Source organism: Cetorhinus maximus, chromosome 26, assembly GCF_964194155.1.
Source record: "Cetorhinus maximus chromosome 26, sCetMax3.hap1.1, whole genome shotgun sequence".
In the NCBI taxonomy this organism is placed as follows: Eukaryota; Metazoa; Chordata; class Chondrichthyes; order Lamniformes; family Cetorhinidae; genus Cetorhinus; species Cetorhinus maximus.
Genome location: NC_135904.1, coordinates 9,405,929 through 9,428,943, shown reverse-complemented (window position 1 = coordinate 9,428,943; position 23,015 = coordinate 9,405,929). Strand labels below are relative to the sequence as shown.

At 40.8% G+C, this 23,015-nt stretch overlaps 1 protein-coding gene across 8 annotated transcripts in view; it reads left to right on the top strand.

The window, feature by feature from the left end:
* map2k5 (mitogen-activated protein kinase kinase 5) overlaps nt 1-23,015 on the top strand; it is a 265,564-nt gene that overhangs the window by 9,880 nt on the left and 232,669 nt on the right. For all 8 annotated transcript variants that reach the window (XM_078530078.1, XM_078530080.1, XM_078530077.1 and 5 more), the window contains exon 3: nt 2,999-3,066. In XM_078530078.1, the coding sequence (XP_078386204.1) occupies nt 2,999-3,066 (68 nt within the window). The remainder of the gene's footprint in view (nt 1-2,998; nt 3,067-23,015) is intronic.

Here is a 23,015-nt window from a genome sequence, read left to right as displayed (position 1 = left end):
GTTACTTAATATTTTTAAAGTTCTTAAATCATTTAGAACCGTTTTCCTCACTGCAAGATTCAGTTTTCAATTCCGTGGGACATTTAGTGGATTGCTTCTGGGGCTTTCCTCCTCTATATTCTTAAAACAGCAGATTCCTCCACTTATATCTAGCATCCATACATTTCTCCCTGCTTTTTCCCTTGCACCACTGCCACATCCCAATACATTACTCCCAGATATTGTAACCTGATGTCTGGTATACCCTCTAACCTCATCCCAATGTTCCCACATCCCAAGATAATCCTATTTTCACTGCTCCAACTTGACAATCTCCTCCCTATGCTCCTGTGCTTCAGGAACCGCCCCCCATCACTCTTACCATGCCATTGGCCTTGCCTTCATATTGGTCCAGAATGGCCATCATAGTCCAATGCATCGCTTAAATTATGAGGTCCATCCTTCCACTGTTTGCCACCGAACATTCCTCCTCCTCATACTCACAAACTCCAACATCTCTGCTCTTGCCATTTTAAAAAATTTATTCGTTCATGGGACGTAGGCATCACTGGTTAGACCAGCAGTTATTGCCCATTCCTAATTACTCTTGAGAAGGTGGCAGTGAGCCACCTTCTTGAACTGCTGCAGTCCATGTGTTATAGGAACACCCACAGTGCTGTTAGGAACAGAGTTCCAGGATTTTGACCCAGCGACCGTGAAGGAACGGCAATGTAGCTCCAAGTCAGGATGATGTGAGGCTTGGAGGGGAGCTTGAAGGTGGTGGTGTTCCCATTTGTCTGCTATCCTTGTCCTCCTAGGTGGTAGAGGATGCAGGTTTGGAAGGTGCTGTCGAACGAGCCTTGGTGAGTTTCTGCAGTGCATCTTGTAGATGGTACACACTGCTACCACTGTGCATCGATGGTGGAGGGAGTGAGTATTGAAGGTGGTGGATGGGATGTCAATCAAGTGGGCTGTTTTGTCCTGGATGGTGTCGAGCTTCTTGAGTGTTGTTGGCCAGGCAAGTGGAGAGCATTTTATCACACTCTTGACTTGTGCCTTGTAGATGGTGGACAGGCTCTTGGGAGTCAGGAGGTGAGTCACTCACCACAGAGTTCCCAGCCTCTGACCTGCTCTTGTAATCGCAGTATTTATGGCTGGTCCAGTTCAGTTTCTGGTTAATGGTAACCCCCCAGGATGTTTATAATGGGGGATTCAGCAATGGTAATGTCATTGAATGTCATGAGGAGATGGTTAGATTCTTCCTTGTTGGAGATGGTCATTGCCTGGCACTTGTTACTTGCCACTTATCAGCCCAAGCCTGAATATTGTCCAGGTCTTGCTGCATATGGACACAGACAGCTTCAGTATCTAAGGAGTCACAACTGGTGCTGAACATTGTGCAATCACCTGCAAACATCCTCATTTCTGACCTTATGATGGAAGGAAGGTCATTGGTGAAACAGCCGAAGATGGTTGAGTCTAGGACACTACCCGGAGGAAGGGTAACTAGCTCTGTTAGCTCCTTCCTAGTGCGCCCACACCCCAGGACTGCCTTCCCAATGCCACAAAACTGCACAGTACCCCCACTTTCTACTAGTGTATCCTTCCACTCTCGTCTGACCACACCACCTCATAAAAGTGCTATGATACTTCGGGGTACCCCCACAAAGTGTTTGAGTACTTGCATTTCCACTTGCAATGCTGCATTAGTACACAATATATAACACATATAATGTACCTACATCCTACCTGCACCTTGGAGCACTACTAAGACTAACCCACTAATAATGCTCTTACAATAACGTTTAATAACAACTTAACCATCATACAATATATTGCATTGTGTATGGGATAAAAGAGCATATTTTTAAACTCATCTTGAGTACTGCTCTGCAAGACCTGCTGACAATTTATAAAATGACTACTGAGTTGGTGTTGGAGAATTAAAGGCAGTAGTCATGAGTTCTGATGACTGCCCAGTTGAGTTTCATTATGACAGTTTATGATGTTACCTGAAGTGTTGATTGTATGACCCCCCCCACCTTTAACCCACTTCCTCCCACCCAGTAACCTCTGTAACTGAGGAGTGAAATATCTTGCGACACTGTAAATACAATAGTTAATTGTAAATACAGTGTACACCACAATGGATGACTGTATGCTGTCTTATTTTATTTCAAAATGGCGCTGAATTGTTTATGAATTTCATAAATTGCTGCTGCTTGCACCTCCCCCTTGAAATAATTATAATATATTTTCAGAATGTATATTCTAATTTCCTTTTCCTTTCGTTGGATGTTGTCAGCCTCTGGCTGCTGTGCTCAGTTCAGCTGCCGTGTAATCTTTGAAAAATAAAATTCATTCATGGTGTGTACATCGGAATGAGTTAACCTTGATGACACTTGGTTACATTTATTGTGTTAACTGTGTGAAGTTTTAGTGAGTTGGATACAGGTTAAAGGTTGTAATTTTGTGTTCTAATGAGTTTTGTATATCATAAAAATGGACCATGAAAATCTCTCCTTTACAACTTCAGATTTGTAACAGTTGCAGGTATTGATTTTAATGTAAATGATAACATCTATATCAAATTGCAGAATAGTTGAGATGCTAAGTGCTTCAGTCTAGCTAATACAAAAATACCATTTGTATCAACTGCATTAGACAGACCAGGTATGGTTGCAATGCGTAGTGGAATGAAAACATTTTTCAAACTACATGTACAATAGTTCAGATTGTATTGTAGATTCATGGGAACTTACCGTTATCTGCTGTCTCCATGACATTGGTCTGGAAAGAAAAGAAACATGTTTTCAATCAAATAAACCCTGTAAAGTTCACACAGTATAATGCAAGCTGGAGTATGCCTCGAATGTCATTCTAACTTCTGCTTCATTATTGTCTTGTAATCCATTCCAAACTTTGTTATTCTCTGTCTCACACTCCTAGCATTCTCTTATTTAATACAAATTGCATTGACTAACTAAATCGGATTTAAAATGCATTTTTGTTTTTAAAGATGAAGATGAGGATGGCGATCGAATCACAGTACGCAGCGATGAGGAAATGAAAGCCATGTTATCATATGTAGGTACATTTAATCAAAGCCTTTTATAAATCCTTCCACACATGCACACTGTGAATGAAAGGAGCACTTCTGCCTGTAGAGTACTTGTCAATTTTTTGTATGTTATTAAATACCATGACACAATAAACCTTAATGGAAGAGATAGTTATTTGATTTCTCGTGTTTTGTATTTGGATCAAAAGTGCTCATTTCACTTTAATCTTCATTGATGTAATGATTGTTGCTACTCTGCCAAATGGGTTGAATAATTCCCTCAATTTCCCTTTTTTCATTTAGTCTCATCTGCAAACACATGCTACATGTAGACATTTAGAAGAAGTACTTTCTGAAAGTGGAATCCAGAAGCAAAAAAAATTGCTATTTTATAGAGGAGCTTTCAGTAAAGACACCTAGTAAACAAATTATTGATTGTAGTTCGAGATTGCGAGGGAATGGTGGATTTTTAGTTGTAAGTTTACTAAGATGATAACTGCAATACGTAAACGTCGTTAATGTTCTTTTTCACATTTTCAAAGTTTTTTTATTAATCCTCTCAATCCTTTGCTCCTCTGTTAGAGCATGACCTCCCATGAATGAACTGTGGATCTATTTCCCTCGTGATTGATGTGAGTTTAGATAGCAAATGCCAGCAAACTGTTCCATTGTGGAGGATATCACAGCTGAGCTCAATCTTGTTTCCACTGAAAAGTTGGACTTTTCAGCAGAAATGTCAGAATAGCCGTCAGGAGCTGAATTGTTGCTTGATATTTCCCCGCATTTACCGCCCCCCCCTCCCCACGACAACTCACCTGCTCTAGTGACACTGAGACATATCAATATGCTGAGATCAACAAATTCAGCAGAGACTGGGAATGAAGCCTGGAATATTTTGCTTTACACAGCATAGTGCTACAGTGGGTCATATCTTTATCAACCAGGCCAGTTATAAATTCTCCACAAAAGCTTTAAGTTAATTTGAAATAGAAAATTATATACCAATGCTAAATTTTAATTCGTTTTGATCGTACATTAAGGAGGAGACCATTTGGCCCGCTGTATCTCTGTTGGCTTTTTGGTAGAACCAAGCAAAATTAATTCCCCCTAGCACTATGGGCTGGATTTTACACGGTGGGGTGGGGGTGGTGGCATACTGATTTCACCCCCTCCCCTGGAAGAAAAGTTGGTTCAAAACTGACCGATTTTAAATAAGGCCACCCCTTAATGATAACATACTCTGTGTGGCCTTAACAAGCTGAGGGTTGAACTTCTGCACCTCAGTGGGAGTAAGTCCAGCCCTCGAAAGCTGCTGGCCAGTCTGATTGGCCAACAGATCTGGCAGTCCCAGCAGCACCAGAACTCAGTAGTGTGCATTGCTGGAACTTCAAGCAGTTCCATGCAGAAGAGCAATTGCAACCTGACCCAGGTAAGTCCCAAGCTTTTAGAGTGGGAAGGGATCGGGTACCCTTGGAGGAGGCGAGGGGGCAGGTCTTGGAGGCCAGGCAGTGAGGCACTAAGAGGGAGTAACACCTTTTGGAGATGGGGGATGCTCCCACTGCACATAGGACACTTCCAAATGATGTACTCCACTTTCCTGCCCACCTTTTCAAGAACCTTGTTAAAAAAATGGCCTTTTCACACTCACCTGCCTCGCAACGTATTATGGCAGTGAAGGTGGATTGAGGGCCTTAAGTGGGCAATAATTGGCCACTTAAGGCCCTCAGTAGCCCTAAGTGCAGGAGGGCTGGTGGGCACCTTACCCGCTCCCCCCGTATTGTGGGGACCAGGTTGGAGGTGGGCAAATAGGTGATGGGCTTGCCACCAGACAATTTATGTGCCCCCCCCCACAAGCTGAAAACACCCCTGTTGGGGGTTCATAAAATGCAGCCATGTCTTCCTCTGCTTCAAATATTTATCCATTTTTTCCGACTAAAATGCAGTTGACTCTGTTTCAACTGTGGAAAAGTATTCCATATTCAACTAATTTCCTAAGTGCTGAAACTTCCCTTTTTTCTCTCAGCAACGATTTTATATTGATGACCCTTTAGAACCGATTCCCAAACCAAAGGACATAATTTTGCTTTATTCACTCCATCAAAACTCTTCATAATTTAAAAAAAATCTCTTTTAAACCTTCTCCTGGCCTTCTCTGCTCCTGTAGAAGCAGTCCCAGCATCTCAAGTTTCCTCATAACTGTAGTTTCACATCCCTGACATAATTCCAGCTACAGCTTAATACTTTTCATGCACTTGGTAAGGTGTAATATATTAGAATATTTAGGAACCATTATATTCTGTTATTATTCAATAAGATAAATTCAGATATTGCTAGATAAACCATGCGACACAATTATGGCAGTGTGCTTTTATTAAATATGCTTACCAGCAAAAATAGAAACTGTAGAAAATGGTTTATTTTTTCAGTATAACAGTTGTGTAAGACCGATATAGGGTGAGCAGTAATGGACTTGTGATTAATGTTACTAACAAACCAACCAAGCATTAGTCTTGCAAGATGTGATGTCCCTTTATCTCAGATTTGTTCCTGGCTTGGAATACACTCAAGAGCCTATACAGCCTTGCAGATAACATTTGAAACTATAATTTTTAGGAACAAAGATTATTTGACCCAACATATCCATCCCTTTTTCAATTTGCTTCTCAGTGTTATGTTCCTTCTGATGGGTTACTATGCTCACGAACACGGTTGCACGCCTATCTACCGATGGGTGAGTTGACAAACAATATACTGCAGATGCAGAGACCAATATGAGATGAAGCACATGCTGTTTATTTACACAAGTAACAGAGCACTAACACAATGTGTGCTTCCCCAACCAGATCTTATTCTAAACTACTGATTAATATTGTAACCCATGCTACACAGCAATTGGGTAATACAGTCACGTGATCAACTTGCTCACGTTCTCTTAAAGGTGTATTGCACCTCAGATTACCACATCCCTCCCCTTTTACTCGTAAAGGTTGTAAATTGTATTTTCAATATATCAACTATTTACATAAATAAACTATTTACAAATTCAGTCTCTCTGGAGGCTTCTTCAAATGTGTCAAACGTCGTAGTCCTATGACTTCAGATGGCTTATCTGAGGCCTCCCTCTCCAGGAGTCTTCTGCCCACTAGGCTCTCCAGTAGGAATCTGTAAGTTTGTCTCTTCGATTCTCTCAGGCTCATTGGATCCTACAGGTACTTTCAAACCAAGGGGAGTTCCTTCTACATGTGGTGTAGACTCCAACAGGAATGCTTGGCGCATCCTTTCTTGTAGGTCTGTTTCCCTTTTCCAGAGGTGATCTACGTGTCTCCTAATTATCCGACCTTCAACCATTATGTGATAGGACAGGGGTCCTGTCACAGCACTAACTTCACCTGATAGCCATTTGGGCCCATCTCCAAAGTTCTTTGCAAAAACTGTGTCTCCAACAGTGAAGTATCTTCAGCCACTGTGGTAATCGTGTCCATTTTTCTGGGCCTTCTGACTTCTCTCTACCCTCTCCCCTAAATTCGGCCTTATGAGACTCAAACTTGTCCTGAGGCGTCGCTTCATTAATAACTCTGCGGGGGCAATGCTGGTGGCAGTGTGTGGCATAGTTATATAGCTGAGTAGGAAATGTGATAATCTAGTTGCAGTAGAGTCTACATCCAGTTTCTTCATTCCGGATTTGAAGGTAGGGACTGCCCTCTCGGCCAAACATTGGTTGCAGGATGGTATGGTGAGGTCTTAACATGTGACTTGTAAATCTTTGGAATTCCCCACTGGTGAATGCCGTTCCATTATCAGGCACTATTATTTCTGGTAACCCGTGTAAAATTCTGATGCAATCTGTCTATCGTGGTGGCAGATGTGGGTGATCTCACCTTGTATACGTCCATCCACTTCGAGTGAGCGTCTATAATCAAGAGGACTGTTATGCCCAAAAGAGGCCCCACGTAGTCCACGTGGAGGGGGACCCATGGCTTTCCTGGTCATTCCCAGGGATGCAGTGGAGCAGAAGGGGGCAATTTCTGTACCTGTTGGCACTGCATTTGGCTCTTGACCAAGTTTTTGATTTCTGTGTCCACTCCTGGCAACCATAAGTAGCTGCGCGTCAACATTTTCGTTCTAGAGATGCCAGGGTGAGCACTATGCCATTCGGTCAGTAATGGTTGTTTTCCTCTCGGAGGCACAATGGCTCTCGCTCCCCACAGTAAGATGCCATCCTGGCAGATGAACTCATATCTCCTATTAAAATTGGGCTTCACTTCATCCGACATTGGCTCGTTAGACCACCCCGCAAGACTTGCTCCCTGACGGGAGACAAAACTGGATTGCGGGCTGTCCATTCTCTTATTTGTTTGGCATGTACTGGTGACAAATCCAGAAAGTTTAATAAGACAAGTTCTTGAGGAATGGGGACATTCATATTGCTATCTTTTAGAGGTAATTGGCTCAGTGCTTTGGCATTTGCAATCTGGCTCCCTGGCTAGTGGATAAAAGTATATTCGTAAGCAGCTAGAATCAGTGCCCACCTTTGGATGTGTGCCGAGGCAATTGGGGGTATTGCCTTATCTTCTCCAAACAAGACTAGTCGTGGCTTGTGATTGGATACAATGGTGAAGTGGTGACCATGGATGTATTGATGGAACTTCTTAATGCCAAGTATAATGGATAAGCCTTCTTTCTCTATTTGTGAGTATCTTCGTTCTGCCACACTGAGTGTTCTTGAAATGTAACCAATGGCTCGCTTGGAGCCATCCGCCATCTGGTGGGAGAGTACTGCCCTTACTCTGTAAGGGGATGCATCGCAGGTTAAAGTGAATTCTTTCTTTGGGTCGAAATGTACCAACAAGGCCGATGAATGTAGTTACTGCTTTACTGTCGTAAAAGCCTGTTGTTGTGGAGCTTGCCAAATCCACTTGTTGTTTTTCTTGAGTAACCCATATAATAGAGCCAGTACTGTTGACAAATTTGGGAGAAAATGGCCATAGCAGTTAACCATTCCCAAGAATTCCTTGAGTTCTATGGTGTTTTCTGGTGCTGGCACCTCATGAATAGCTCTCACCTTGTCTTCTACTGGGTGAAGGCCCTGCAAGTTGACCCTATGACCCAGGACAACCACTTATTTTGCTTGGAAGATACTTTTTTTTTCAAACGTACTCCGGCTTGTGAGAAACGCTTCAATACCTCTTCCAAGTTAGCCAAGTGTTCTTCATCAGTTAGTCCTGTTACTAGAACATCATCATGGGGTAGACCTTGGAGCAAATTTTCCATAGTCCGTTGGAAAATGGCACAAGCCGATGAGTTCAAAGGGTTTACTGGTATAACCCCCTATGTGTGGTGTTAGTCTCAAAATCCCGAGAGGCCTTTTCTAGCTCGACTTGCTGGTAAGCCTAACTCGTTGAGTTTTATATATGCAGTTCCCCCTGCCAGCTTGGTGTACAATTCATCAATTTTCAGTATGGGATGCCTGTCAAGCCTGGCCACTTTGTTAACGGTCAACTTGTAGTCCCCGCATATTTGCACACTTTGGTCAGGCTTTAGTACTGGAACTATGGGTGCTGCCCATTCGGAAAATTTACAGCTTATAAGACTCCCGACCTTTCCAGCCTGTCTAATTCAACATCAACTTTTTCTCGTAATGCATAGGGGACTGGCTTTGCCTTCAAATACCTGGGAGTTGCCCTGGGATCCACTTGGATTTTAGCTTGCAGCCCCGGAATCTTCCCTGAATACAGAAGCATAATTCTGTAGTCATTCTTGCAGATCTTTCATTCTGAGATGAAAAATCTTGTTCCACTCCAACTTTATTCCCTTAAGCCAGTTCTGACCAAGTAGACTTGGACCCTCCCCTGCTACCACTATCAGGGGTAAATTAACAGACTGGCTTCCATACCTTGCATATACCTCTTACTTGTATGCCTTCACCAGTTTACGTCTTTAATTTAGCATCTGAATTTTCCAGATTTAGTGAGTGGCCTGTGTTCTCCTATAACTGTCATGGATGCCCATGTATTCACCTCGATTCGGATGGATTTTCCACTGTCACGTAAATTGGCTCTGTTTTACCCGTTTTTAAGTTGTGTAGTGAGTAAATATTTGACTCTGTTTCTTCTGGGTTTCTCTATTATGTGGATTTCACGATTTCTACCTTTTTTGTTTAAAATTTTGTCTCAATTTTCTTTACAATATCGCATATTGTGCTCGTTACAACAGCAGTAGAAACACTCAATTCTTTTAAATTGTTGTTCGTTTGCAGGCTGTCTGGTTCCATATCTGCCATCACTAATGTGGGTTTTCTCTGTTAAACCATTGCTTTTTGCTGGCCTGTTAATGGTGATTGTTTCCTGCCTTTCCGCAGTGCCCAGAGTTTCTGCACCATTTCTAGCCAGTTCTTCCCTCCCGACGCGATGGACGGAACCATTTTGTGCTCCCTTGATTGCTTCTGAATCCCTGACTGCGCTCTCCATTGCGAGTGCCAACTCCTGCGCCTTGGTGAAGTCTAAATTAGTTTCTGACAACAACCTTTTTTGAATGGCATCTTCGTTAATCCCACAAACTAATCGGTCTCTTAACATGTCGTTAATCGACATCCCGAACTTACAGTGCTCTGTCAGTTGTTTCAAGGCTGCTACTTAGCAAGCGACTGTCTCTCCAGCGGCGCGGCACCTTGAATTAAATTTAAAACGCTGCGTTGTTACCGAGGATTTCGGCCAGAAGTGGCTTTTCACAAGATTTACCAACTCATCAAAGCTCTTGGAATCTGGGTGTTGGGTGCTAGAGTTGGCATGGTTAGACTATGAATTAGACTGTATGTTTTACTGCCACATGTCGATAAGTGGAATGCCCGCCTCTTCTCCTCCCCCGATATGTCGTTGGCCAAAAAGAAGAACGTTCAATATAATGTGACCTGTCATCGGTGGTCTGATCAAATGGTTCAATACAGCCAAACTGTGGCATACTGGAGGGAGATAATATCGACAGCTATGGTGAGGGCTGTACTTACAATCAGCCTGCAAGGCACAGCTGATTCACTTCAGTGGAATTTTCGTGGCTTTCCTTGATGTCGTCGACTGGTTGTGTTTTGCCTCGTTGCCAGTTATGTTCTTTTTGTCAGGTCGCTTTGCTCGCAAACACCGTTGCACGCCTATCTACCGATGGATGAGTTGGCAAACAATACACTGCAGACGCAGAGACCAATAAAAAATGAAGCACATGCTGTTTATTTATACAAGTAACAGAGCACTAACACAATGTGTGTTCCCTAACCATACCCTAGTCTAAACTACTGATTAACATTGTGACCTGCGCTACATAGCAATTGGGTAATACAATCATGTGGCCAATCTGCTCACACTCCCTTAAAGGTTTATTGCATCTCAGATTACCACACTTAGCATAATTCTTAAATTATGCTGTTAATTTAAGTGGTCACTCCTGGTAATTTATTGCACGAGCCCTATTACACTTTGGGTCACAAAATTCTGCCAGAAATCACTTTTTACTTCCAAGTTCCTAATTTCTTGTGTATCAATGATAGCATTAAACATATGCAAGTTGTAGCTTGGATTGCAAATTGAATAGTCCTGGAGGCTGCTAGGGATTTCCTTGCATCAAGATTGTATGCATAGGGTTTTACTGAAATTTGGTGTAGTGGAAGAAGAAATGTTCAAATGATCTTTGAAGACCTCTGAAGGGAGCAGATAATTCAGGGTTTAATTTAACTACCATCACTGACTCCTTGACTTGTGGTAAGCTGCCCTACAGATGTGGCTTGGCAGCAACAACATTGTAACCTAGGTCTTGAAATTGTATTTGTTAGATCCTGGTGCTTCCAGATCAAAAGATTAGCTTTGAGGACTTCTTCAGGAAATTGATGTCAAGGGTGTTAGTTTTTTTGCCACCTAAGCATTGTACAGTGCAGTAGTCGAAATAAACCTTTTTGTACATGTCTATGTTTATTCCTCCAACAAGCCAAAGGCAGAACTTTTCCTCTTTCAAAATTGCTGCTCATGAGTGAATTAATTGTTGTGAGGTACCCATTTCAGAACAGATTATTCCATGTCTGTAACAACTTTGTTTTGAGTTTCTTTTAAACTGACAACTTTAGACAAAACATAATTATTTATTTAACAATTAAACAAGTAAAAAGAAATCAGTTATAAATATTGGAAAACTTGTTTGAACATGAGTCGTACTCTGGTTTTTACACTGATATGCAATTCAGTGGTATAATTGGCAAATAAATTTGAACACATGAATATTACATTTTGGTTTAAAAGATAATTCTAGAAAAGTATATCCTATAGCTTGAAAAAGTAGCCATTTTAACAGGGATGCCACTAACCCTGAAAATATTGAATTTATTAGAATGTAAATGAGTGGTGGGCAAACCTTTCAACTGGAGGGTCATGTTTGGGTATGGAAATTGTATGGGGTGCTCAAGAAATGAACAATTAAAATATAGATACATTTTGATACAAATAAACATAAAGCCAATATTATTGTGATAATTATACCACCATAATGATGCATTTCAATAATTAACCAAACGTACCCGCTTTTTTCACATACTCTTGGCTTAATGTGAACGCTGCATTTGGTCACCCCTTGTTACAATGGCATCAAAGCCGGTGTCATTCTTGTGGAAATCCGCAATAAGGAGCTGAGATGCTGGTATTTAACTGGAATCTGTACCAAGATTTGTTACATCTCAGCAGGCAAAATGCTTGTTTGCACGCATAGGTGGAGCCAAACAAAACGAGGATTTTCTGTGCCACCTTGCGGATGATTGTTTGGGAATTTAGATTCACTAAAGGAAGCATGAAACTTATCCATGTTTTCTGGATTATATTTTTCTTTGCAGGTAGCATCTTAATGTTAGAAAATGTTCTTTTATGTAAGCCCTTTCTGTTATATTCTTGAGTTCTCTGGCCCCTCCAGCATGTTTGTAGGATTATGATGATAAGCAGTTTATGGAAAACTTCTCGGGGTGTTAAGGAAATAGTGGATTGCAGCCAGAGAAGGTTAAATGAAGCAAAGAATAAAGCCAGAAAATTGATGTAGAGGGGTACAGTCAATCAGGTTTCCATATGACAGCCAAAACAGTTTCTGATGTTCTGACGTAATCAAGTATTTGAATCCACATCTCATCTGAAAGATGGCATCTCCGGCAGTGCAGCGTTTCCTCAGTACTGTACCGGAGCATCAACCTTGATTTTTGTGCTCAAGTCCCGGAGTGGGACTTGAAACTGGAACCGTCTGACTCAGAGGCAAGAGTGCCCCTAACTGAGCCACAGCTGTCATGGGACTTCTGTTTTTCCATTCACCTTTGAGAATGTGTGTCACTGTTTAAAATGCACAGTTCGCCAGTATCCATCTATAGAGGCGGAAAGACTTGTTAAAGGATTATCAAGATTGCTCATGGAGACCTTCAATCATACATTGGGACTCACTGGAGATATTGCAGTGTTTATGCTTCCATATTTCAATTCCTTATCCACCAACAGAATTGTAGATCAAGCTTCTGCTGGGTCTACAAATCTGTTACTCTCTGGTTGTTTTACCAATTACCTTAAATCTGTGTCTTCTGGTCACTGACCCTTCTGCTCTGAGAAACAGTTTCTCCTTATTTACCTAATCAGTACCAACATCTTTATTAAATCTACCCTTAACCTTCTCTGTTCTAAGGATAGCAGCCCCAGCTTCTAGCAACTCCCACTTAACTGAAGTTCCTCATGGTAACATTATAAATGTGGTTTTAGGAATTTATAATGTAAAACATTGGCAGGACACACACGCAAAACAAGATTTTTTAAAATAGTTTATAGATATATAACCATTCTAATGGGTAAAGATACTCTTCAGCCTATTACTATGCCAATGCAGACCTGAAGGTTCCAGCTTCAAATCCTGGTCTGTGCTGTTAGTTGATCTAAACCAGTACTACTTTCCTAAACATCATTAGGGGGACAGGGAAGAAAGGAATGGTCAAAAGTGCATCAGTATCAAACAACCTGCCAATATTCACTCTGCACGGTTTCATATGAAGGATGGCTGCTTGGAAAAGGTACTGAAGGACTGCCAACAGCCAAAGCACCAGACCCCAGTAAGAATCAGCACCTTTAGGCGAGGAAATGAGAAAAATGGGAAAACAAAGCAATGTAAGAGTTGACTTGACATTTTAAAATGAGTTTTAAAACCTAGGTGAAAAATAAGTTGAAGTTTTGAAATTCCAGTGTATATACTTGGAAAACCGAAATGCAAATCAGAACTGCAATAATTTGGTAAGTAATCTTGAATGCACACATGCTTTACGCTGCTCTCAGATCTCCTCCATGTGCGCTCGCCTCCTGTAACATGGCGGCTGCACACCTTGAGAAACGTTCTCCGGCAACCGATCATGGGCCAACTTACTTTGAATTACTTGTTAGAGTGCCTACTGTGGCTGCGGGCTGGATCAGAAGCTCCCACGGACCATAGTTTTCCCACCCCTGATGTAAATAGTTCACAGTTCAGCAAGGTTGGGAGATGATCCCAAAATTCTGATGCAGAACAGCTAGTTAGCTGGCAACTCTGACTATTGAATATCTATATTTGAGCACAGCCATTTCCTCAGGAGGGTCAGCAAACCCAGCAGGGAAGTTTGGCAACGGTAGGTTACGATAACACCTTATCAGTAGATGAAAATGCAATGATCACTGTGATTGAGAATTCTGTAGGCAGAGTATGCAAATATGCAGTGCCCTTTGTAATGACCAAATGCACGGATGCAAAAAGGCCCGAGATAACTCTCAGGCAAAATGGGACAAAGTTTTTTTTTTGACATTTCCAAAAGTAGTTCCATAGTTACTGATCAGATCATCATGAACATTAAGAAAAATAGTTTTTAATGATTTTTACCATTATATAATAGCTATATGCACCATAAATTTTAGTATCCTTTATGCATTACTTAATAGTTACAGCTCATTAAAAATGAGCCCCGAGGCTTTTTTAAATAACACTTTCCACAAGAGATAACTTTAACCCCTAAAAGAGTATTATAAAATTAGTCCATGATGCACTGTGGGATAAGAGGTAATAACTTGACAATGTTGTATTTTGAATTAGATTAAACTGCTGGCATAAATTAATGGTATTTGGTCAAAATTTTGCATAGAAATGTCAGTTTGAATATTTTGTTTGAACAGATTACAAACTGCTGCAAGCACCACTTCTCCGAACTCAAATTTTATTTTTCTTCAATCATCTTCCCACCCCATTCATGATTTACTATCCTTTCCAGGTTCAGTTATGGGTGATAGTTTGAACCTTTAAAGTCAAACCATTACCACTTATGATATCTTGAGTTAATGTTAAATAATGGCAATGTAAATCACAGAGTTGATCCACCATTAGAAAATGCAAGGCAGAAATTCAGAGGGTATGGGGAAACTCTAATGATTGTACTATTCAATTTTTCTGCACCATACATTACTTCTCGTTTCAAATGGGTAAGCAAGGTGAAACTGTGACTTCATGAACTCAAATTATCTTTATTAATCAGATTTATATGATCATGTATTTATAGTAGATCAACTTAGTGCATTTTCCTCAACCACTGCCCACACTTTCCAGCAGCAGTTGGTGGATAAACAGAGGGGCAGAACAAACCCTGGTTGGTTTTATTTGGCTACACTACTGCCACTGGAGCAGCGTTAGCTAACTCAGCACGGCCTAGAGACTAAAGCTGCAACTGTTCTCATCTGTATTGGTCATGACTACATTGATGCCACATTTGCTCACTGAGCTTTTGGAAAGATCCGAACCCAAAGTTTTGTGATGCACTCTTTTTATAAAATAAAAACATAGTTGAAGCAGTTTAATGCCTTTGGCAATTTTTCTCAGCAACCAGTGAGTTTCACCTGCTTTCCCTTTTAGTGAGCATTCGTGTAACTCAGTGGTGTGTCTTTCATTCTATACTTGATGGAATTCCAATGCGTTTTTAAAATAAAAAGTCAGTTATTTTTTCTTTTCTGTATGGAATCAAATAGCTGTTATAATTGTAACTGTTGTTTGAAGCTGTTTGCTATCTTGATTGCCATAATATCAGTGGCATCTTTTGGTCCTGTGCCACACTATCTAGTGGGCTAGATAGGGAGTGAGCTATGCTACCAGCTACAATTTGGTTCTTTTATTTCACCATCATTTACTAATTACTCAAGTTTCACTTTCATTTTTTGTTATCAAAACAACTGGATTGTCACCGTTGTAATTTACTTTAAGGTATATCTATAATTAAAAGAGAGCTCCCATTACTTATATCCTAATTAAGTGGCATCAACTGTAGTATGGTCTTCCACTGTAACTTTTAATATGCATTATGAATATTTTGAATGTTAGATGCCAATTTCATTCTACTCCTAGCATTACTGATGGAGTAACATCTGTATGCCTCCATATTGTTCAGTGTTGCTGGGTCTCGTGCAGCCAGCAGTCACATGAGGCTACTGGCCCTGAAAACTCAGTAAAGCTGGATCTTCTCAACAATTTGCCTTAATAAACGCAGCAAGTTTGCTTTATTATTGTTGTGCTAAACCTATGAATTGGGAGCTTGCAGCATGAGTGCAATATAAGAACAGTTTTAGTTTCAATAGCAATAATGTTCCGAGATTATAATTTCCTGCTTGCTAAAACTGTTGAGGCAACAGGGCCTTTGTAACTTTGTAGCAAGGGAGGGGAGGAGATTGCTTCAGTGATAACAGGATAGTAATTTCCTTTCTGATTTTCCAGTTATCTGAACAATGGGGCTACTTTAAATGGGTGGTGTCATGGGTAAGCACACTGTTGTTTCATTTCTGTCACCATGTGGAGAAAGTCTTTTCTCTGTTGTGAGCTTACCAAGCAAAATAAGTTAGAGCAGACTTGTTCAAGTTCCTGTTGACTAACAAAGCTGCTTATAATTAAGTATTAATTAGTCCAGCCTTGGTCTGGTTCTGTGGCATGATACAGAAAGAAGGGGCTTTCAGAAGGTAAGTTGGGACACGTTGCTGCGGCAGTATAGACAGAACTTTAATATGATTATGCTCTAATTAACTTAGGAGTAATTGGTGATGCTACTGGGTGCAAAAAGTGGAAGTATTACATTCCCCAATGATTAAGAGCTGAGACTCAACCATGCTGTGCCATGAGAGAAGCCACAAAACGTTTTCAGTTTATTATAACATATAGTGAGCTTTAAAACAAAATATTACAATGATAATTTGATATGCTATCTATCTTTTATTCACCCTCACCCTTCTGGCTCCTTGCAATTCTTCATTAGTTTCCCTGCCACCCAACTTCTGTCCCTTTCACTCCCTGCTTTCTCCACCACTTTTCCTCCACTCCCCACACTGAAACCCCCACTCTACCACCACGGGCTCTCCTCCCACATTGCCCACTGCGCTCTTCCCTCTTGCCCCCTTTCAACCCTGGCCCCTCCCGCCTCCCACTTTCCATCCCGGCCCCCGCCACTTCCCACTTCCCTCCTCCTTTCTTCCCCCTTTTCTCTTCCTTTCTTCCCCCTTTCCTCTTCCCTCATCTTATACCTATTCTGATGGTTTTGGATGATCACCTTTCTTCTATTGTGGCAAGCTTAGTATCCTTCATAGACCAACAGATAGAAGACCTGTCTTCTCAATGTGTATTACTGACGCCTTTGCTAAAGACTGCTTAATAAATTGCATACAGCAGTTATTTGAATAAAGTCTACTAAGGTTCCTCTGCCCTATTCTTTTCTTATGGATCAGCTGATTCTCATCTTGCTTATTGTAGTGCTTTGTTCATCATCTACATCATTGAGCAGTGCTCTGGTATTCCCAGAGCAATGGACAGTGAGTACTCCAGACTTGTGATAAACGCATTATGAATTATTTTAATAGCTTGTATTCCTTATAGGATACTCAAGCCCATTATTTCTCTGATGGGGACATGCTGATAGTTGGCGATTGTTTTATGCAGGCGTTAAAGAAGAAATATGGGTCTTACATCTAATGGAAGGATTGAATGTTTTCACTATGATGCTGAAGTATTTTTGTTTTAATTTGTACGATATATTTATTCCATAATTTAATGTTAGTTTTATCTATGGAATAAATTATGAATTCCATGAATGAAACTAAAATTAAACTAACAGTGTATGGTTACTCAGCAAATACTGTAATGGTTAATGTTCTGTGCTTAATTCATATACATTGGGCATGGGATATGCTGAAAACCTTGCAGATTATCATTTTTTTTAAACTTGAGAGAAGATCATCACGAGCCCAAATGACATATTATTGACTTAAAGCGGCCTAAAAACCCATGCGTTAAAAACTGTGTGAATTGGAATCAATCCCAAGGAGTTATTTCAATTCTGTAGTCAAATCTCAGAATTCTACTGACCCATAAAGAATGAATTTGCAGTTTTATAGTGCTTTCATGCTTTGTAGCGAACAAAATATTTTAGATGTTTAGTCACTGTTGTAATTTAGGAAACCACGAAAGGTCCATTATGATTTTATGCTGTCATGTAAGCCCCTTTGTGTTATTCTGCAGTAAGACATTCAAGTTAGTATTACTATTAAAGGAGCAATACTTTCTTTGAATGGTAAGCCATTAAAGGGGGAAGAAGTCTAGCGTACTTTGTATTAAAATTACTCTCCTCCCCTCTTTTCCCCATCCTCATCCCAATCTTGCCCATCAAATACTTGACATGAACTTTACTGACATCAGTAGGGTGGTTCTGAAATCATGATTTGAAGCAAGCTGAAACAAGGCTTCAGTTATTTCCTAAATCCCCCACTTCCCAGACTGGGACATTATCTTGTTAGATTTGAGTTTTCCATTTGTTCCTCATGTGTTTTATTTCTTTGAAGGATTTCCGCTTGAAATGTTGAAAGAATGAGATTGAAGGATGAACATTTCCTTTTCAACCATTGTGGCAGCAACTGGCTCCATCTGTAAAGTGGTAACCTTCACTATACTGGCAGTTTCTGGGTGCTTTATGGATGAAATGTACCCCCATGTTTTGCAGGAAGAAGAAAATGTGATTGGGTGGCTCTGATATTTTTAACTTTCCTATTTATGTAATAAATGAGCCTGTCAGTGCTGGTTTTCAATCATTCAGAAGATAAAACAAGGAAAGGCATGTAAATATTGTATTTGTGAGTCTACACATGGAGGTGGCACATTATTCAAGTCAGGTTTTAGTTTTCTTCAGCGCCTGATTCAACAGGGTTGATTGAAGTCAAGTAGTTAGGATTTGACATCCAGTACTTCCATTCCTTTGTCATCCCCCATCTTTTGCAAGGCATGTATCATTTTAGAATGATACATGAGTGTAGAATAATATAATGGTGGCATGAATTCCAGTATTTGACAGCTGTTTAAAATATCAGAAATATAGGTGATTATACAGATTTTACAGAAAGGATATCGTGGTTTTTATGAGTCTTCACAGGAATATATTCCTCTAAGGTTCTTCCGTGATAATCTACAGATATTGCTGTTCATTGTATTGTTCTGTTTTGGTGTAATCATCCCCTGTAACTGTAGACTTCATTCCACTGCTTTTATGTGCTCTACATTAATACTGTGATTCTGCTTTGCAATCTGGATATCTCTTCATCTCTTCATACAGTTGCAGGTGGTATGATGGGCACTTGGCACTTAGAACCAAAGAATGCAGCTTTCTGATAGTATAAGCTTTGAAGTTTAAAAAAAAGCATGTTTATTGCCTCTGCCAGTAGATTAAATATGTGTCTGCTGGTGGATAGGAGGTGTCCAGTTATGGTTCAGGCATCGTTACTGTGGGACAGGCTTGATGGTCAAGATAGTCTTTTCTGACCCATAATTTTCATATGTTTAATTTTAGTTCCTTTCAAAACTTTGCTGCTATTCTTGCAGCGGCTTAAGACGCCAGTTACACATTGCCACAAATGCAGTACCACAACCGTACAACAATATTAAGAAGCACACTGCCCTGTTTAAGATTGTGCTACAGCTCCATCAGTGTGTGAGTCATCTTCTCAAGGGCATTTAGGGATGGGCAACAGATGCTGGGCTTGCCAGCGATGCTCACATTCCACGAAAGAAAAAAAGTCTCTCCCTTCTCGTCATCTTTATATAAATGTTCTGCACCCTTTGGCAGACAAATTGATTCAGAGCAGGAAGATATAACGTTCAAGTCCAAGGAATTTCTTTCTCACTCAGCTGTTTTTTGTTTGTCCTGTTCCTTTTTTCCTGGAGGCATTTTTCAGCAGGGGCCAAATTAGGAGCAGAACCTCTGATTTTTTTTTGTTTCTCCCTGTCCCACAAGAATCCGGGCCAAATGTACTCCAATTGCTATTTTGTCTGAGAACTTGAGGAAGTTTGTTTTCACTATAAATCAGTTAATCTGTTGTGCATTGTATTGATGTGATGTGAATATGCTGCAATAAATGGTTAGAAAAGTAAAAAAAGCAAAAAAAATGGGTAAAAGCAAAATACTGCAGATGCTGGAAATCTGAAACAAAAACAGAGGATGCTGGAAAAACTCAGCAGGTCTAGCAGCATTTGTGGAGAGAGAAACAGAGCCAACGTTTAAGTCCGTATGACCCTACTTCATCTGAAGGACTATTTAACCAATGCTAAACAAGTGTTTTGTTCAATCACTTATAGGGAAAATAATATTATTTGGAGCTGGTAGTATTGGTTGTTAATGAGTATCAAAATATTATAGTATTTTAGGCCTTGAATGTAGTATCCTTAATGACTTTACAGTCCATCAGTCACATTTTTCTGCTGCACTGTCTTTTGATTAATATCCAGTACATACCAGTTAATGGCACATTCTGTTAATGGGAACACTCATTTAAAGGGAAGCATTTCCCCAGGCGCTGATTCGTTCCCTGTATAGTCTCTGTTCCTTTTTGTTGTTGTTGCAAAGTGGAAATGATTGGATAATGGGAACGTTTTACTTACCACAAACCTATTTCCACTAGACAAGCCTTAGTATATTTACTGTAAAGTATGATCTGTCAGTTGCACTTTCTCCCCACATTATTGAGAAGCCTAGTGGAAAGGCCAAGAAGTAAACTCAGAAGTAGTGATTGTGTGATACTAAGCTGTAAATTGTAAAAAAGGAATACTGAGGGAACTGAGGTGTTCTACAGTTTCTTGTTTGGGAGAAAGTTGAGTTACATTTTCAGATGTGGGACAAGTTCAGTATGTGTCCTGATATTTTACTATTATGAGATTTACTATTATCACATTGTAATGTGGAGCAGTTTCTTAGCATTGGTTGTTTCGATTGAAACAGATGCTCTGTTAATCTTTGCTAGGCACAGTGATACTCAAGTGTAGAGGGTAGTGGCTTTATTCTGCAATTTTGTGCTAAATTTTCATTACTATACACACGCACACATGAAATATGCGCAGAAGCAGGAATTACGGGTGGGACAAAATGGCATCCAAAACATCACTGGTTTATTCTCCACATCCAATCTGCTGTCATTTTTTTCTTGCTGGACCTTCTTCAAATTTAATGTAGTCCTTCACTTACAGCTTACTGAACGTAGAGAAGAGAAACAAAAAAAGTAGTTACAATTGGGTGCTGGTTACCTTTTATTGTGTGTCAGCCATGGCTCAGTTGGTGGCACTCTCTTCTCTGAGTCAGGAGATGATAGGCTCAAGTCCCACTCCAGAGCCAGAATTTTATGTTGATCGTGCGGGCGCACGCCTGACCCGGAATCCCATGAGAAGCTGTTGGGCGCGCGTTCTGACGTCATCGTGCTCTTGCGCAACATTATGGTTGGTGGGTGCACACGGGAGTCAGAAACGCACCTGCCGACAATTAAGCGAGCAATTAAGCCCATTAAGGAGCCACTTGTCAGCGATTTTACGTGGTCCATCACTTTTACAGTTGGTGGGTGGGCCAGTTCGCCAGGTGCCCTTCACATTTTCACTATAAACCACACCCAGGGCAGGATAAAATGTCCGGGGTTAAATAAAATAAAAGAAGACGTTTGAGAGATGATCTGCTATGTGGTCTGCTGTCAGGTGCTTGAATTTGTAGTATTGTCACAGTTTGCAGCAGTTTATTGAGCTCATTTCATTTTTAAATTATTGCAGCTCCCTGAGGCAGCTCCACAGCAGCCATCAGCCTTCAGGGCATGCCAGCCCACACCTTTCTCTCGGCGCCTGCCCTCTTCCTGAATCCGCCCCCCACCCTCCCCGGCAGCGCTGAGCCTTTCTCAGCACACGTTTCACGCTGGTTGCTAGTTAATTGGCCAGCCAGCGTGAAATTGTGGTCGGGGGCCAAATGTGGCCAGAAGTGCATATCGCATCTGTTTCCGAGCCCACTGATTGTGCGTGTCCGACGAGCATAAGGTTCAGGCCCAGAATTGAGCACAAAAATCAAGGCTAACACTCCAGTGCAGTAGTGAGGGAGTGCTACACTGTAGGAGGTGCCATCTTTTAAATTAGGTATTAAATCAGGTTTGTACAAACTTTTCACGTTATTAGCAGGGTGGTGGTGGGTGGGGGGGGGCAGTGGGCACAATCAATTTTTTTTCTCACTCAAGGGGCCGATGGGCAAATTTGGGCAAGATAAGTTTTGGCACAATATTAAACATGAATTTCAAAAAGAAATGTCAAAGCAATAAATTGATAATTTTTATAAAAAGTAATGAATAAAAATGACCAATGAAAAGTGCCAAGCAGCAGAGTTAACCAATAAAACTTTTTTTGCTTTTCGCTTAAGAGGCAGAGCTAGTGTTATGATCCCCAGCTGAGGTTACCAGTGGACAAGCCTGATCTTAGGGTGGAACCCAACTTGATAGATCGGAACTTTTAGTTTTGTTAGTTTAGATACATGGAGAGAGGCTACTGAACAGAGTCATTGGAGACAGCTAATGAACTTATAAGAAAAACATAAAACATTTATTAAACAAGAAAAGATGAACTATATTACAATACTCCCACAACTATACCTTTACAGATATATACATAATTGTCAGGATAACACAAGTTATAAAAGCTATCTTATACTCTAATGTTCACAGTAAGTACACAGTCCATGTAAACCAATAGGCACCCAGTGGTCAGACACACCACACTCAAACCAAGTGACAGATGCCACCTCAACCAGATGCTAAGGAACTCTCATCAACACACCATGAGCCAATCGGTCTCACTGTACTCCATCTTTCACATGAGGGTTTCCAATCTCCACTCTCCAAGACCCCGCCTTGGAATCTTCTCCCAAACTGATGCTTTCTCTCTGATGCCTTCCACAAAGGTTCACCTCTAGGGTTTCGAACTCTTCTTTTGATGTTCATTTTCCCTGGGTCACCACATGCAGTCAAGCTGTCTTCCACACACACTCTCTCACCGACTCAGCCATCAACAGTACCACTGCTTCACATGCCCATTGCAAAGAGTTACAGACCTTCAGTTGTCTCTTTGGACCTTCTTGCCTCTTGCAAGCTATTCTCACTTTAAACCTGCTTTCTGCAGCTTTTGTCTCTTTAAATCTGAAGCTTGGAGCCTTTCTGCCCCTCACTCTTAACTTCACTTAACAGGACCTTTTCCAGGTTCCTGTCCATCCTTTGACTAGAGGGTCTGCTTGGGACTTTCCCCTGTTCCACTCCTCTGGATTTTTGGGTCTTTTCTTTAGCTTGGAACCTTGCTCGTGTCTCCTGGTAGCTACTTTCAAAACCAACTTTAGCTTGGGACTGGCTTTCTGACCCTTCTCGGCTGCTTCTGTCTGGCAGCTGTCTTCAAAACTGACCTCAAAACTGCTGTTTCTTTAGTTTTTCTGTGTGTGCCTTTGAGAGGGTCCTGCCTCTCTGGACCCCTGTTGCTAGGCAACAGCACTGTTTTCTCTTGTTTACTTAGCTTAGCCGTAAAACTCTCATTAGAAATGCAAGCACCTTTTAAAGTGAAACTAAAACTCATTTTGACCTTTCCTAACACACGGATACAGAAATAC